At 41.2% G+C, this 14,068-nt stretch overlaps 1 protein-coding gene across 1 annotated transcript; it reads left to right on the top strand.

Annotated features, from left to right (window-relative positions):
• The first annotated feature begins 8,340 nt into the window (after window positions 1–8,340).
• On the top strand, window positions 8,341–12,755 carry LOC104390088 (glutathione S-transferase-like). The gene is made up of 6 exons (XM_009999184.1): window positions 8,341–8,427; window positions 9,204–9,255; window positions 10,305–10,437; window positions 11,166–11,307; window positions 12,178–12,309; window positions 12,636–12,755. The coding sequence occupies exons 1-6, from the start codon at window positions 8,341–8,343 to the stop codon at window positions 12,753–12,755; spliced, it is 666 nt and encodes a 221-aa protein (XP_009997486.1).
• Window positions 12,756–14,068: the final 1,313 nt, after the last annotated feature.

The raw sequence follows: 14,068 nt of genomic DNA, 5'->3' as shown, positions 1-14,068 counted from the left end.
GGGGGGTCCAGGCCCGGCCTGACAACCCAGGGGCTGCCTACAACGCAGTGACTACAGCAGCCGACCAGGGAAAGGCAGTGACGTCCTCTGTCCGGTCTGCGAGGCCTTGGCACGGCCCCCACAACATCCTAACACTAAGTTGGAGAGACACGGGCTTGATGGGTGGGCTGGATAAGGAACTGGCCAGGTGGTCGCATCCAGAGGGTAGTGGTCAACAGCTCTAAGTCCAGATGGAAAACAGTGACAAGTGGTGTCCCTCAGGGGCCAGTGCTGGGCCCAGTGTTGTTTAATATCTCCATTAACGTTATTGACAGTGGCACTGAGAGCACCCTCAGCAAGTTTGCTGATGACATGAAGCTGGGTGGTGCAGTCGATATGCCAGAGGGATGGGATGCCATCCAGAGGGACCTGGACAAGCTGGAGAGGAGGGCCCAGGTGAACCTCATGAGGTTCAACAAGGCCAAGCGCAGGGTCAAGGTAACCCAAGATATGAATATAGGGTGGGGGTGGTCATGCTTGAGAGCAGGCCTGTGGAAAAGGACCTGGGAGCACTAGTGGATCAAAAGCTGGACACGAGCCACCAATGTGCAATTGCAGCCCAGAAGGCCGACTCCATCCTGGGCTGATCAAAAGAAGTGTAGCCAGCAAATTGAGAGAGGTGATTCTGCCCCTGAGATCTCACCTAGAACACTGCATCCAGCCCCCAGCACAAGAAAGATGTGGACCTGTTGGAACGTGTCCAGAGAAGGGCCATGAAAATGATCCAAGGGCTGGAGCAGCTCTCTTGTGGGAACAGGCTGAGGGAGTTGGGGTTGTTAAGTCTGAAAAAGGGAAGGCTCTGGGGGGACCTCATAGTGGCCTTCCAGTACCTGAAGGGGCCTACAGGAAAGCTGGGGAGGGTCATTTTACAGGGGCTTGCAGTGAGAGGTTGAAGGGTAATGATTTTGACCTGAAAGAAGAGAGTTTTAGGTTAGAGATCAGGCGTAAATTCTTCAGTGTGGGGATGGTGAGACACTGGAACAGGCTGCCCAGAGATGTTGTGGGGGCTCCATCCCTGGAGGTGTTCAAGGGCAGGTTGGATGGGGCTCTGAGCAGCCTGTTCTAGTGGGAGGTGTCCCTGCCCATGCAGGGGAGTTGGAACTCAATGATCTTTAAGGTCCCTTCCAACTAAAAAAAAATGCTCTGAAGCATTTTGGAAGAAGCACACAACCTGTTTTGCAGAGTCAGTCAGGCAGAGGCAGTGTATTCCTACAGCTGTAGGACAGAACACAGAGCAACACAGGTGCAGCCTCTGTTGATTTTACATCAAAAGTATTGGGGCTTATATATATTTACAGCAGGCAAAAGCCACCTTGTGGAGGGGCCTGATGTAGTGCAACGTGTGCATAGAAAGAAACTTTGTTACAGCAGATGTCAGTAACCAAATCTGATGCTTAATATTGCCATGAAAAAAAGTGTAGAAAAAAAAAAAGGGAAATTAGAAAAAAAAAAAAGGGGGAAATTAGAAAAAAATATTGGAAAGTGAACCTGATAGGGAGAAAATGGAAAAATGAACTTCATTGCAGGTTGCTTACTCTCCAGTATTCTCCTGTGTCTCTCTCACACAACAGACTACAAAAGACAGTTAATTATTTCTATTAGAATGCAACTTGATGATAAAGTGGAGTTTTTAACTGAACATGCTCTTCATTTTGTCAGAGGCAAATTATCTTTTACTACTATAGCTGGTAAACTGTAGCATTTTGGCTATAACCTGCAAATGCTGAAACTCATCTGAGGCTAAGTGCTCTAAGCATAAACAGAACTGAAGTAGAAAATACCCTTTTGTGAGATATTCAGAAATGTGTATAGTGTAGGGCTCTACTGTAAAAACTGTACTGTTACTTTTGTAACCAGGATTTAAAAAAAATAAACCAAAACCACAATGATCCTTTACTGCTCTCAAGCCTTTAGGCAAGCTGAACAAGAGACTGAATCTTCTGAAAATAAGAGTGCTGGATAAATGCTATCATACCCTGTTTGCAGCTTAATTCAGTAAGAGGTATGAAAATTGTTTAAAAGCAATTCCATTTCCCACTGATTTAGGACATATATTGGCTTAAACTGTAGAGACGGAGAGCACAAGCATTTCAACAAGCCACATGTCATGTTCCAGGCTCTCTGAAGCAAGAGGGTGGGAGGTTACTGTCAGAAGAGGGTAGATAAATACAGGCTTCTGGTACTTGGTGTGTAAGTCTGCCTTTCCATGCCCACCTGGAGTTTCAAAACACTGCTCTCCCACTCTTAAATTCTGAACAGCTGCTGGAGGAACAGATAGCAGAGATAAGTGGCTGGCATCTCTCACTCTAGGACAGTGAGGACCTGAAGGCCAAATGTTGCAATGATCAATGCACCTTCACATTATGCCATAAGTGACCTTAGAGTGGAGTCATGCTGGTTTGTATCATGTTATTCTTTGAGTGGGCTTGGAGGGATACTTGCAAAGGAAGTTATTCCCTTTACCGTGATTCTGAAATAATTACTAGTAGTATTCTAAGAAACTCTTGAATTTCTATAAATATTAGCAGCCTTTCTGTGCTGGCTGATGGAAAGCTGGGGAAAGAAGAAAAAAGACACTAAAACTAAGGTTTTTGGGTGTGAAATCCTCTGAAAGTCCTGCCTGTTGCTGGCATGCTACTATTTATTCTTACATACTGACTGTGTGCATGGGGAGAGAATCACATTGAGAAAGGTCCAGGGTCTGGAAGTGTGGAGAGGAAAATAGGAAACAATCATGGGTAAGTGAGACAGTTTTGGAATTTGCCAAGAAGACACAAACTAAGATTACAGATAAAGCAGGAGACAGAGAAAGGGATCCAACTAGAGGGAGAGCTCTGAAAGCAACAGTGAGCAGATAACATACCATTCACAACTTTATCTTTGTCTGCCTCACAGGGAAATGGCGGGATCTGCTGACGTTAGCCAAAGAAAGATGGTCACTAATTTTCGCTGAATAACATTGTTTTTGTTTTACTTAGGCAAATTCTCACATGTGTTATTGAAACTGCCAGTAAGGAACCAACAGCAAAAAATGCATCATGGTAAAAAATAAGTAAATCGGGCTCAGCAGAACTGAGAACACTTGCCAGCTTCCAGGTAAGAAGAGCCTCTTGCTCTTCAAAATGTTTGGGAAAACACCTAATGCCGTTCACATACCTGAAGCCAAGAGTAAAGTCAGCGTTGCGATCACTAGAGAAAAGGACATTTTCTTCTTTTAATTTCCCATTACTCTCTGCAAGGCTATCTTGCAGTTACATGGCACATTGACCCTGCTGGGTTTGGAGGTTGTAATTCAGTGTGGAGAAATGTTTTGTGGGACATAATGTGTGAGCTGCACTTTTCAAGTGTGCTGAACACAGGCAGTGCCAATTTGGCAAAATCTCTGTTTTAAACAACATGAAGCACTGGAGTTGTGCACTATTTCTGCAGCAAGGCAGGGCTGGGCATTTCCCAGCAGGTCTCATGAGGCACAGCTGAGGCTTTCTTCTCTCCAGCCCCTGTATCTCCTCCTGATAAAATAAAGGCACCACAGTTTGTGTGTGCATCTACTTCCCTTGCGAGTACGTTTTAAATATTGGCTCATAATTTTAAACATAGCTTCAACTCAAATCATCATAATTCTGATACAGTTTATATATAAAGTTCACAAAGCCTGATGACACAAAACATTTCCCAGTGATTTGTCAAGAAATCAGTATCATGTCTGTAAAAAACATGAAAAATATATTTATACCTTATTGTTTTAAAGAAGAGGCTAAATGTAAACAAGTTGGTGGACAACAGCAGCAGCTGAGATGAATATTCACTCCAACTTATTAGGATATCTTTGACATTTCCCCTAATTATAAATCCTGAGTGGTCATTTTGAATGTAGAAATACTTGAGATCAGATGCCTTCAGGCAGGTAAGATACAAATGACATTTCTATAGCATTTTCCAAAATACTTGTCATGGTTTGACTACTTAAACCAGGACAATACTTTACAAGCTCAGGTAAGTGTTATTATCAAAAATCCTGTTAAGAGGCAGATTGTACTGTGTTTTTCTCTTTTATTTAGGCTAGTAATGGTGTTCAAGAAGAAATGTCAGTGTTGGGATCATCCACTGGAGAATTCTACTCCTCTCCTCTAACCATGAGGAAAAGTTGCAGGGACTTGCTTAATCTATACTTTTAACTGCCTCAGTTGAGACAGCATCTATCTACCTTTTGAGGGCATGCTGCTGGCTTTGGTTTGAATATCTGTAGCTGTAGCTCACCTGCATGGGGAGGGACTCCTCCTACTTGAATTTAGACCTATTTAAAGAAGACTAGACAGCTAGACTAGATGTAGGTGTCTACAAAGTTATGTAAGATGAGTTTTCCCATGTTGTCTACACTGTGTTAACTGTCATGATTGAACTCATGTTTTCTTACTTTGCAGTCAGACGTCAATTCCTTGTAGTAGTCAGTAGACCTGGGATATCTCCTAGAGTTTCTCTTGGCCAGGCCTACAAATCATTAATCCAGCCAAGCTACCTAAGAGTGAGTTTGAAGTTGTGAAACACTGACAGACACACCTTGGTGACCTTGTCTGTACAGGGAAACCTTCAATATCCCACATGATCCTAGATTCTGAGTCACGTTTGTCTGTCCAATGGTGCTGGAAATGCTGCTTCTAGCAGCAGACTTTGATCTTCTACTCTTAAAAAACCTTTTGCTAACAGCAAAGGTCAGCACTCCCAGAAGCCTAGAGAGGAAAGCAGTCATTTCTCAGGCAAGCAAATAAAACATTTTTATGCAGAGTTCTGCTTCATGATAAAATATGAACAAATTATTTCGTGCTGGATGTTAACAGAAAACGAAATGTGGGCTTGTGCTTCTACAGTGGTACTGAGAATGGGCTTCTGCTGCACTTTGCAGAGACCCCCAGAGCTGTCTGTGACACCCCTGCAGGTCTGTGGCATGTGTCACAGCAGCTGGAGGTCAGCAGGTACCCTGGAACAGGCACAGTGATGTGAACACCTCTGCGTAGGTGACTGAGCCCTGCTGCAGACTTTCAGAAGCTGGAAAAAAGAACCACCCAAAATGTTAGAGGGGGACAGAGGGAAATAAATTAAAGAGACCAAACCAGTAGGAGGAGGTTATAGGCTGTGCTGTCAGTGAGAAGTCCCCTTCTGTGAAGGCTGGCTCTCCTCATGCCATAAAAGATACAGTGTTCAGTTTTGGAACTAGGTGCCTCCTAAAATACAGGACATTGCAGTGGTGATCACTTTGATACCTTCTCCTTCTGTGGTTCTAGCTCTAAACAAATAATTCAGCTTATTTTATTGTCAAGCATTTAATACATTGTTATAATAAGTACCAGTGGTGGAGACTCATGGAATGAGATTAATTTTCAGCTTCATAGCAGCAAAATGTGTCTACAGGAAGGACCTGAAGAAGAGAGCCCCCTATACTGTAGCAACTGATTTTTGTTTTGGTTTGGTTTTTTTTAATGGACTACAATTCATGCAACTTTCCTGTGTAATATGACAATAATATCCCTGCTTAGTTCTGTTCAAGGTGATTCAGCAAGCTTTTATACAGCATGTTGACCTTGCAGGCAGGTCATGTCTACAACAATATTAACCAGCTAGATTAGCCAGGCAGGGTCGTGCATGTGAGTTTATGCTTTATTGATTCTTAGAGGTCAACATAGTTATCAGAAGAAAGCAGTCAGGAGTGCAGAGGGCAGTTTGTCTTCTGATGCTGTTCTTTCAGTGTCTCCTACAGTTGTCTTTGGTGTGCATTTTCACCAGGGTCAAATTCAGGGAAACATTTTTGACAAAAACAGAAGAAAACCTTCCATGTCCAGGAATGAAATTCAGCAGAAAAAATGTCCTGAAGGAGTATTCCCTGTCACTAGGGAAGGAATCTTATGATGGATTCAAGATTAAATCATTGATGAGACTTATGTAAAGCAGCAATCTGTTAAAAGTTAAGAACAATTAAATATTAAAATAAAATTTTGATTGTTATAGTTTGTTTTAAAATTGTGGGAGCTTTGCAGCCACTCTGAACATCAAACCTTAGTCTTGGTCAGGAACTTACAGAGCTGTCAGTGCTCCCAGCAGAGCTAGGTCGTGCTGCAAGGGGCTGGAACTGGCTCTGCAGATCCTGGCTCTCATGTTTTCTTCCCTACAGTGAGCTTAAATACCACGGCCTGAACTGACATTTGCATTTGGCAACTCAAGAGAAGTACAGAGATCTCATTAAGTCATTCAGAGAGAAAATCAGGAAGGCAAAAACCCAGCTAAAGCTCGACTTGGCCAATGACATAAGAGACAACAAAAAAGTTTTTACAAATACATCAACAATAAAAAAGAGCTGTCGAGAATCTCCATCCCTTACTGGATGTCAGGGGTAACGTTGCAACCAAGGATGAGGAAAAGGCTGAGATACTTCATGCCTTCTTTGCCTCTGTTTTTAATAGTGAGACCAGCTACCCCCAGGGTGTTCAGCCTTCTGAGCTGGAAAATAGGGATGGACAGCAGATCAAGCCCCACCGTAATCCAGAAGGAAGTAGTTAACAATCTGCTTCTGCACCTGGACGTGCACAAATCTATGGGGCCAGATGGGATTCACCCTAGAGTACTGAGGGAGCAGGTAGGGAAGCTCACCAAGGGAGGTGGTTAAGTCACCATCCTTGGAGGTATTCAAGAAAGTTGTAGATGAGGCACTTCAGGGCATGCTCCAGTGTCCGAGGTTGTAGTATTTTGGGTTTTGTTTGTTTATTTGCTTGTTTTTTTTTGGTGGGATGTGTGTTTGTGCATTGTTTTGTTCTTGTTTGTTTGTCTGTATTTGTTTTGGTTTGGTTTTTTTTGTGCTGATGGTTGGACTTGGTGATCTCAGAGGTCCTTTCCAACCATGATGTATCTGTGATTCTGATTGTTTTTAAATAACAGGTTGCAGAACAAAGACAATAGAAAGCATACAATTTTCTGCTGGTACAGATGTTACCAATGATCTTGACCTCTTGTGAATCGTACATTTATACAAAGTCAGCACTAGTCAGCGATTTATTTCCTGTAGGTGACAAGTGACTAAACAGATGTAATTGGTTTTATCTTTTTAACAAATAGGAGTTTCCCATTGGCAGAGAACTATTTGCAGTTCTCTTTGTAGGAGGGGCCAGAGGCTACAAAATCGTAAGGCAAAGCTACTGAGAGCTTAGAGCGAGTTACACTGTGTACAAGGTAAGTTTTCTGGATTTTGGACATGCACAGGGAATTAATATATTTACAACTAATCAGTCAATGAGATTTATGGATTATATACTTGTATATACTTTCTTTACTGACATGGTTATCAAATGTTAATTTACTAATCGACTGCTTTCTAGGTCTACAGATTTAAGGAAAAGAAATGTAGGTCTCAGAAGTGTGATGTGTTTCCTCTCACCCCCTTCTTCCTAGTGCAGAGAAGCTGACAAGCTATTTACAAGGGGAATATGGGGTGTTTTAGCCATTTGTTTTTGCTGCACTTAGTGCTTCACCTTCATTGTTGACGCAGTATTAATAACTGAAGCTAGTGTTAACTAGGTACTGTCTGCATGTTTGCTCCTGATGTGCACATACTGGTTCTGACTGGGGGGATGACAGCCCGTTTGGAAACTCTTGTTGCTTTAAATTCCAGTAGAGTTGGAATTGCACCGAGCAGGCATTGCATTTTGGCTCTGTCTGTGGTAAAGGCAAATCTAAAGTTACCAGAGACAAAATTAAATTCCATGTCTTCAGGTGCTTGCCTAAAGAAGTGAAAGCAGGGAGTGCTGTAAACGACATTGAATGCTTATAATGGAGGAAGAGAAATCCTTCCTGTCACTTTATAAAGCAGCATAATGGCTGCTGGAGAAAGCACAAAGATTGCTGAATTTATGTTGGGTATCTGATTAAACAGTAAACTGTATTCTGAGATAATGCCAAAGTAAACAGAGTAGTCTATCTTGCACACCCTGCTTTTCGGTCAGAGCAGAATGCTGTGGGTTGCAAATGAGTTTTGATTTGCTTGTTCTCTGACATGAACAAACTGCTCTCAGTACAGAGTTCTACTTAACTGCACAAATGAAAGACAACTTAAAGCAAAAGGATACGATGCAGTCTCTCAGTATATTCTTTCACCTCCTCTACTAAATTGGTGAGAGTCTTGGATGGTAAATCATTGGTTTCAAACAAGACAACTTTGGACAATACTTGAGAATGGAGACTCAAAACCAGCATTCTGAATATTTCTTTGCAAAATGTACTTCTTTATTTCAGATACTAGGAAATCAGACAAGTAGAAACATGTCTGGAAAACCCAAGCTGCACTACGTCAATGGACGAGGCCGAATGGAATCAATACGATGGCTATTAGCAGCAGCTGGGGTTGAGGTTTGCCTCTGTTTTTTATACTAAGAACATGTGACAAATACATCTTTTTACTGTTACTTATAAAAAATGTGACTGACCAGCAGTTTCAAGTTCTGCATTTCGTGCCTTGCTGACCAAGGTAATGATGACCTCAAGCTTACCCTAAGCAAGGCCGCAAGTTCCCATTTCACTTCCAAGTGTAATTTGTTAAGCCCACCGGTAGAACCATAAATACCTCTCCCCTGTAGCTAGTGAAAGAAAAAAGTTAAAATCACAGCAAGAGAACCTGGCTTCTTACTATCTTCTGACCCAAGGAATTGAGCACCTTCGATCCTGAAGACCTCCAGTTAAATCTCAATGTCCAAAATAGCAAATATTTTTTATAGTTACTGTAATGTAGCTTACCCCAGAAGATCATGTATATAACAAAATATAGAGTGACCAGTTTCACCTCTAGCAGTTTCTGATATTGGATTGGAGAGGGACTGTGGGGATCTGTGTTTCAAGAGCTGTGAGTTTTTGTCACGGCTTTACTCAGCAGACAGGGGTTTGTGCCTTTCAGTCACCTCAGCTTTAGCCAAAATCTTACCTGCACAAAAATATGAATCACATACAAGAGAGAGGAAGCTGTGACAAAGGCAAAGTAAGTTTTTTAAGATATCACTTCCAAATCTGATTTCTTTTTTAAAAAATAGAATTCCCCAAAACATAGCTCTATGCCCTCATTTTCTCATGCAAAGCAAAAACTAAACCATGCAGTGACAACACAACTTCTATTCTGTGCTTCCTTCCTGCAGTTTGAAGAATGCTTTATGGAAACAAAGGATGATTTTACAAAGTTACAGAAGAGTAAGTGTCCTTTACTTGTTAATAATTATAATTATTTGTCTTTGAATGGCTACTAAGTCTTATATATCTTAAAAAGAAAATCTAGGCCAGACTGTACATGAGGCATCACAGATGCACACTGCAGTGTGTTAGATGGTATCATCCACCCAGTTCACTTGGCTTTTCAGAGAAGTCTGAGCTAGGGTTAGCATTTGTAGTCCAGCTCTCCTTTAGGAATAATTACTTGATCTCTCTGCCATCTGCTAGCTCTCAATAAGTACTTTGAAACACAAGCATAAATGTAAATATGCCCTTTATCTACAGGATTGCTTTACAGCGGATACAAAGATGGATGTAGCTGACCAGTTATCTGAGTCAAGAAACATGATTCCATAAAGCAAATACTCTGCCTCACTTCTCTTATTAGTTCTGGGAGGTATTTTGACCTCTTCCTTGCTAGAAAAATGCTTCTGCAGACTTTTAAATGACTTACATGGCTACAGTCTCACATGAAGTGATATTTGGCTCTTGCAGGAATCTCATGAAACCTCATTGCTGCCTGCTTCACACACATTCATATGCGTGGCATTGTATAAAGTCAATATGGTTGTCACAAAGATATCACTTGTGTTTATAGTCACATTATATATTGACAAGCTCTTAAATTGTGTAGATTTCCAGAATACTTAACAAAGCATGATAGAAACTGTCTCATTATGAGTCAGATCTTTCAGTTCTTCTCATCTGTATTAACCTCCATGAAAATAATCTTAGTTAGGGCCATGCAGTGCTGGATTTGTCTTTTTCAGTGTATGCTTAAATCTCTGCATTTGGGTGCTTCTTCAGATTTGAAGAAACTTCAAGAAGCTGATTGCTGTAATACTATGTTATTAACATGCCACTAAGAAGTGGTTCTTGGCTTGAGAGTAAGCTTTTTTCCACACTCTATTTGAGAGTGAGGAAAGCTGCCACAAATAAAAATAATATGGATGGTTACTTTGCCAAACACCCAGTAACAGTTCTCACTGAGAGGACGGAATGTCTTCTTGTCTTTGTCCCCTTTTTCCTAGGTGGATCCCTGCTATTTCAGCAAGTGCCAATGGTAGAGATTGATGGAATGAAGATGGTGCAGTCTAGAGCCATTTGCAACTATATAGCAGGAAAATACAACCTCTATGGGAAGGACCTGAAGGAGAGAGCCCTGTACTGTAACAGTTCCTCCTCTAGACTTCAGTTCATACTACTCCTCTGTGTAACACAGGGGTGATACTGCAGCTTTTCATGTAGCAGGTGTTGACCATGACTGCATGTGTTTACAACAGCAATAACCAGCTACATTAGATAGGTAGCACGGTGCAAGGGAGTTCATAAAGATTGAAGGTCAATACAGTTATCAGAGGAGAGCAGTCAGTAGAGCAGAGGGCAGACTATCTCACTGATGCTACTTTTTGCTTTCAGTTGTCAGCAACAGGCATTTTTACGACATCAAATTGAGGGAAATGTCTTTGATGGAAGCAAAAAACCTCTCTCTAATAATCAGGAATTAGAATTAATAACTGGTTATTAAAGGACAGGGATCTTAGGGGACATGATTTGGCATGAAATATTTTTAAATACTTCAAGTTAATTAACACAGGTAAAGACATTTCAAGATATTTGTTAGAAATCATATAGACCCACTGGTTATCTTACCATGTCAGATCAGATTTTTAACACAAGTCTGGATGACATGCACTGCCAATTTTGTACTCAGGTTCAAAAAAACTTAATACAGACAAGTATCACCCCAAGTGAAAAATGGTACAAGTTTGGGTTAGGCATTTTGTTCTTGTCTTTCACCCATGCACTTTTTGGGGAACTGCTCCAAGTGGCTACTGTGCTATTCAGACCTACTGTGTTTGAATTGACTAACTGATATCTATTATTTTCAGAATTGATATGTATGTGGAAGCAATAATAGATCTGAACGAGTTAGTAATGACCCATCCTTTACAACCAGCGGATAAAAAGGAGCAACATTTTGCTACTATTGTGAACAAGGCTACAAACAGATACTTCCCAGTCTACGAGAAGGTATGTGGCAAAGATTAATTGTGGTAGCTTAATTAATATTGTTTTCCTGAAACTCCATCCTGGATCTACACAAACAATTTTTATTGAGGAAAACAGAGAAGAAAAATTGCCACTAAAATTTAAATGTTATGGTGGGGCTGGGACAGGGATGGACACAGAACAGTACAGAGGGGACTGAAAGCACTACAAATCTGTGAGAGATGCAGAGCTGCAAAAACTCAGAACCCAGTGAGCTCCCCAGATGTCCACATTTAAGTCTGTATGATGTTTCAGACAAAAGATACTATAGCACCAGCTATTATGTAAGTGTTTCCTCCTGAAGTGCAGAACCCCCTGTACCATTCATGCTGCTTAAAATAGTACAGCTCCTTTTGTAACAAAAGGGAGGACAGATTAGCTGGGTGTCAAGATCATGAGGCACAGGTTACACGTGGAGAGCTCCTGATGCAGTATTCCCCAAACTGAAGAGGAAACAGGTGAGAAGTAAAGGAGCTCCCCATGATTTGCAAGAGTTCAATATACTCTTACTATAGCCTGGGCTGAACTTAAGCCACTTGTAAATTTTGTATAGGCATTTACAGTGATGGTTGAATCCCATTAAGCTTAGCCTTCAAAACAGTAGCAGTGATTATATGAGCTACAGAATTGAAGGCAAGAGAAGTACAACTGAGCTGCCAGAAAGAAATGCAGAAGAGAATGGACTGATAAATTATGCCTAAGATGACAGTACAGTCAGATAATTTGTTTGTACTACAGATTTTCTTACTGCATTTCCATCTTTCCATGCCGAGTATGACCTTGCTTTGAATATATGATATCACACAGAGGAAGAAAAAAAATCATGTCTGCTTCTGGTTCTCTTGTTTTCAGGTTTTGAAAGACCATGGACAAGACTTTCTTGTTGGCAACCAGCTTAGCAGGGCAGATGTGCAATTACTTGAGGCCCTTTTAGCAGTAGAAGAGTGCAAGCCTGACATACTTGACAAATTTCCTCTACTGCAGGTAATCAAATGGACAGTTTTAATGGCAAATGAATCAAAGGAGGACCACTGATTTAAACTGGCTGAGAAATATGGTGGTGTGGGAGGGTGAGGAAAAAAAATGTAAGACAAAACAAAAATCAAATATCCCAAGTAATTTAACCAGCCTCAAATACTAATGATTATTGATGCCTTCTGTCACTACAGCCACAAAAGCACAATAGGCTGAAACATAGGTTTTTCTGCCAGAACAACTCAACATGTTACTTTTAGAGCCTGGATAACATCTAAATGTCTGACAGTTACCGTGGTTATTAAGCACAATGCTGTTTTGGTTTTGTTTTCTAGAGCTTTAAAGCAAGAATAAGCAATATCCCCACAATAAAGAAATTCCTGCAGCCTGGCAGCCAGAGGAAACCACCACTACAAGAAAAGGATTTACCCAGACTGATGGCAATTTTCTACTGAGCAGCAACCTGAACCCACAGAAGCTGTATTTCATTGCCTTTGTGTTTGCTGATAGTGGCAGGATGAAAATGATAAAATTAGCATAAAGGTTTTTGATCTCTCTTTCCTTCAGCTACAGCACTGGTCTTATCCTTCTGCAAATACCTCCAAGCTAAATCTCCACAAGCATAGCAGCAACTGGAATAGGTAGCTGAGTGAGGGGGTATGCTGTGCACAACACAGCATGTCTTCAATCACCTAAGAGATTACCTGAAATAAAGTCTTACTACTGACATTCAAAACCAGTTTGTTCAATGACTTCTTGCTGCTACTGATACACCTAAGGGCTCACTGGTTCTGTTTTTCTGGCATTCCCCAGAGTTGCTGGAAAATTAAAAGAGCTCAGCCCAAACAGTGGAAGTCATACCTGTTCTGGGAAACCCCAGGCAAAACCTGCATGTTCTGGTTTGATGGGGATGACAGGTTTGGATTCAACTATTCTTTGAACTTAATTCAGATTATGTTGGGACCAGAGTTCCTGCTGCACTTTTGTTTTGTCACTAGACATTTAAAATCTTGTATTAACAAAAGGCCTACTGTAGCAGCTAAAAGCACTTTGCAGACTTGACTGAGGTAAATGCTTGCTACCAGCTGTAAAGTTGACAACTTATTGTTTGAGGAAGGAGGAGTCAGGTTGGTGTCAGGTGCTAGTGAGACTTCATGTTGACTTTTGTCACTTCATACTAAACCCGGTTAAATGTAAGTTGTACTTAAGTTATACATTATGATAATTTAAATCAAGCTGCACTGCTGAGAGGCTAACAAGACAGCTGAACATGTAAATATGATTTAAACACTAAATCAACGAAGTATTTAAATACAACAGCTAGTGCCCTAAAACAAACTAATGTGCTAGTATTGGCAGTTTTGACCTGGGCAATTTCAGAGCACTAAAACTCTTGCTAAAACCAATAGTTTCTTTGTAAGAAATGCCATGAGATTGGAACCAGGTTTTACCATCAAGGAAAAAAAAACACTGTTTTTCTGCAGTAGAGCATGGATTAATCTGAGTTGAAAAATCTGATTCCTTCCTGCCTCACTGAAGCACTTGAAACGGAATAGACTGCCCAGGGAGGTGGTTGAGTCACCGTCCCTGGATGTGTTTAAGGGTCGTTGGTGGATCTGGTTTAGGGGAGAACTATGCAGTTCATGTTGAACTTTGATGATGTTTGGACTCGGTGGTCCCGAGGGTCTTTTCCAACCGGAATAGCTCTATGATTCGGGCAGCACTTGCAGCTGCCGGTAGCTGTCAGAAACTCGAGACAGAAACTTAG

The sequence above is a fragment of the Chaetura pelagica genome, unplaced genomic scaffold (assembly GCF_000747805.2).
Source record: "Chaetura pelagica isolate M959 unplaced genomic scaffold, ChaPel_1.0 scaffold90, whole genome shotgun sequence".
NCBI classification, from domain to species: domain Eukaryota; kingdom Metazoa; phylum Chordata; class Aves; order Apodiformes; family Apodidae; genus Chaetura; species Chaetura pelagica.
Note: the sequence above shows the minus strand (reverse complement) of the source record. Positions and strands in the feature narration are given on the sequence as shown.

Coding starts and splice junctions, on each gene's coding strand:
- LOC104390088 (XM_009999184.1), top strand. CDS start 8,341: ATGTCTGGAAAACCCAAGCTGCACTACGTCAATGGACGAGGCCGAATG. Junction 10,438..11,165: donor GACCTGAAGGAGAGAGCCCT/GTACTGTAACAG, acceptor TATTATTTTCAG/AATTGATATGTATGTGGAAG. Junction 11,308..12,177: donor ACTTCCCAGTCTACGAGAAG/GTATGTGGCAAA, acceptor TCTTGTTTTCAG/GTTTTGAAAGACCATGGACA.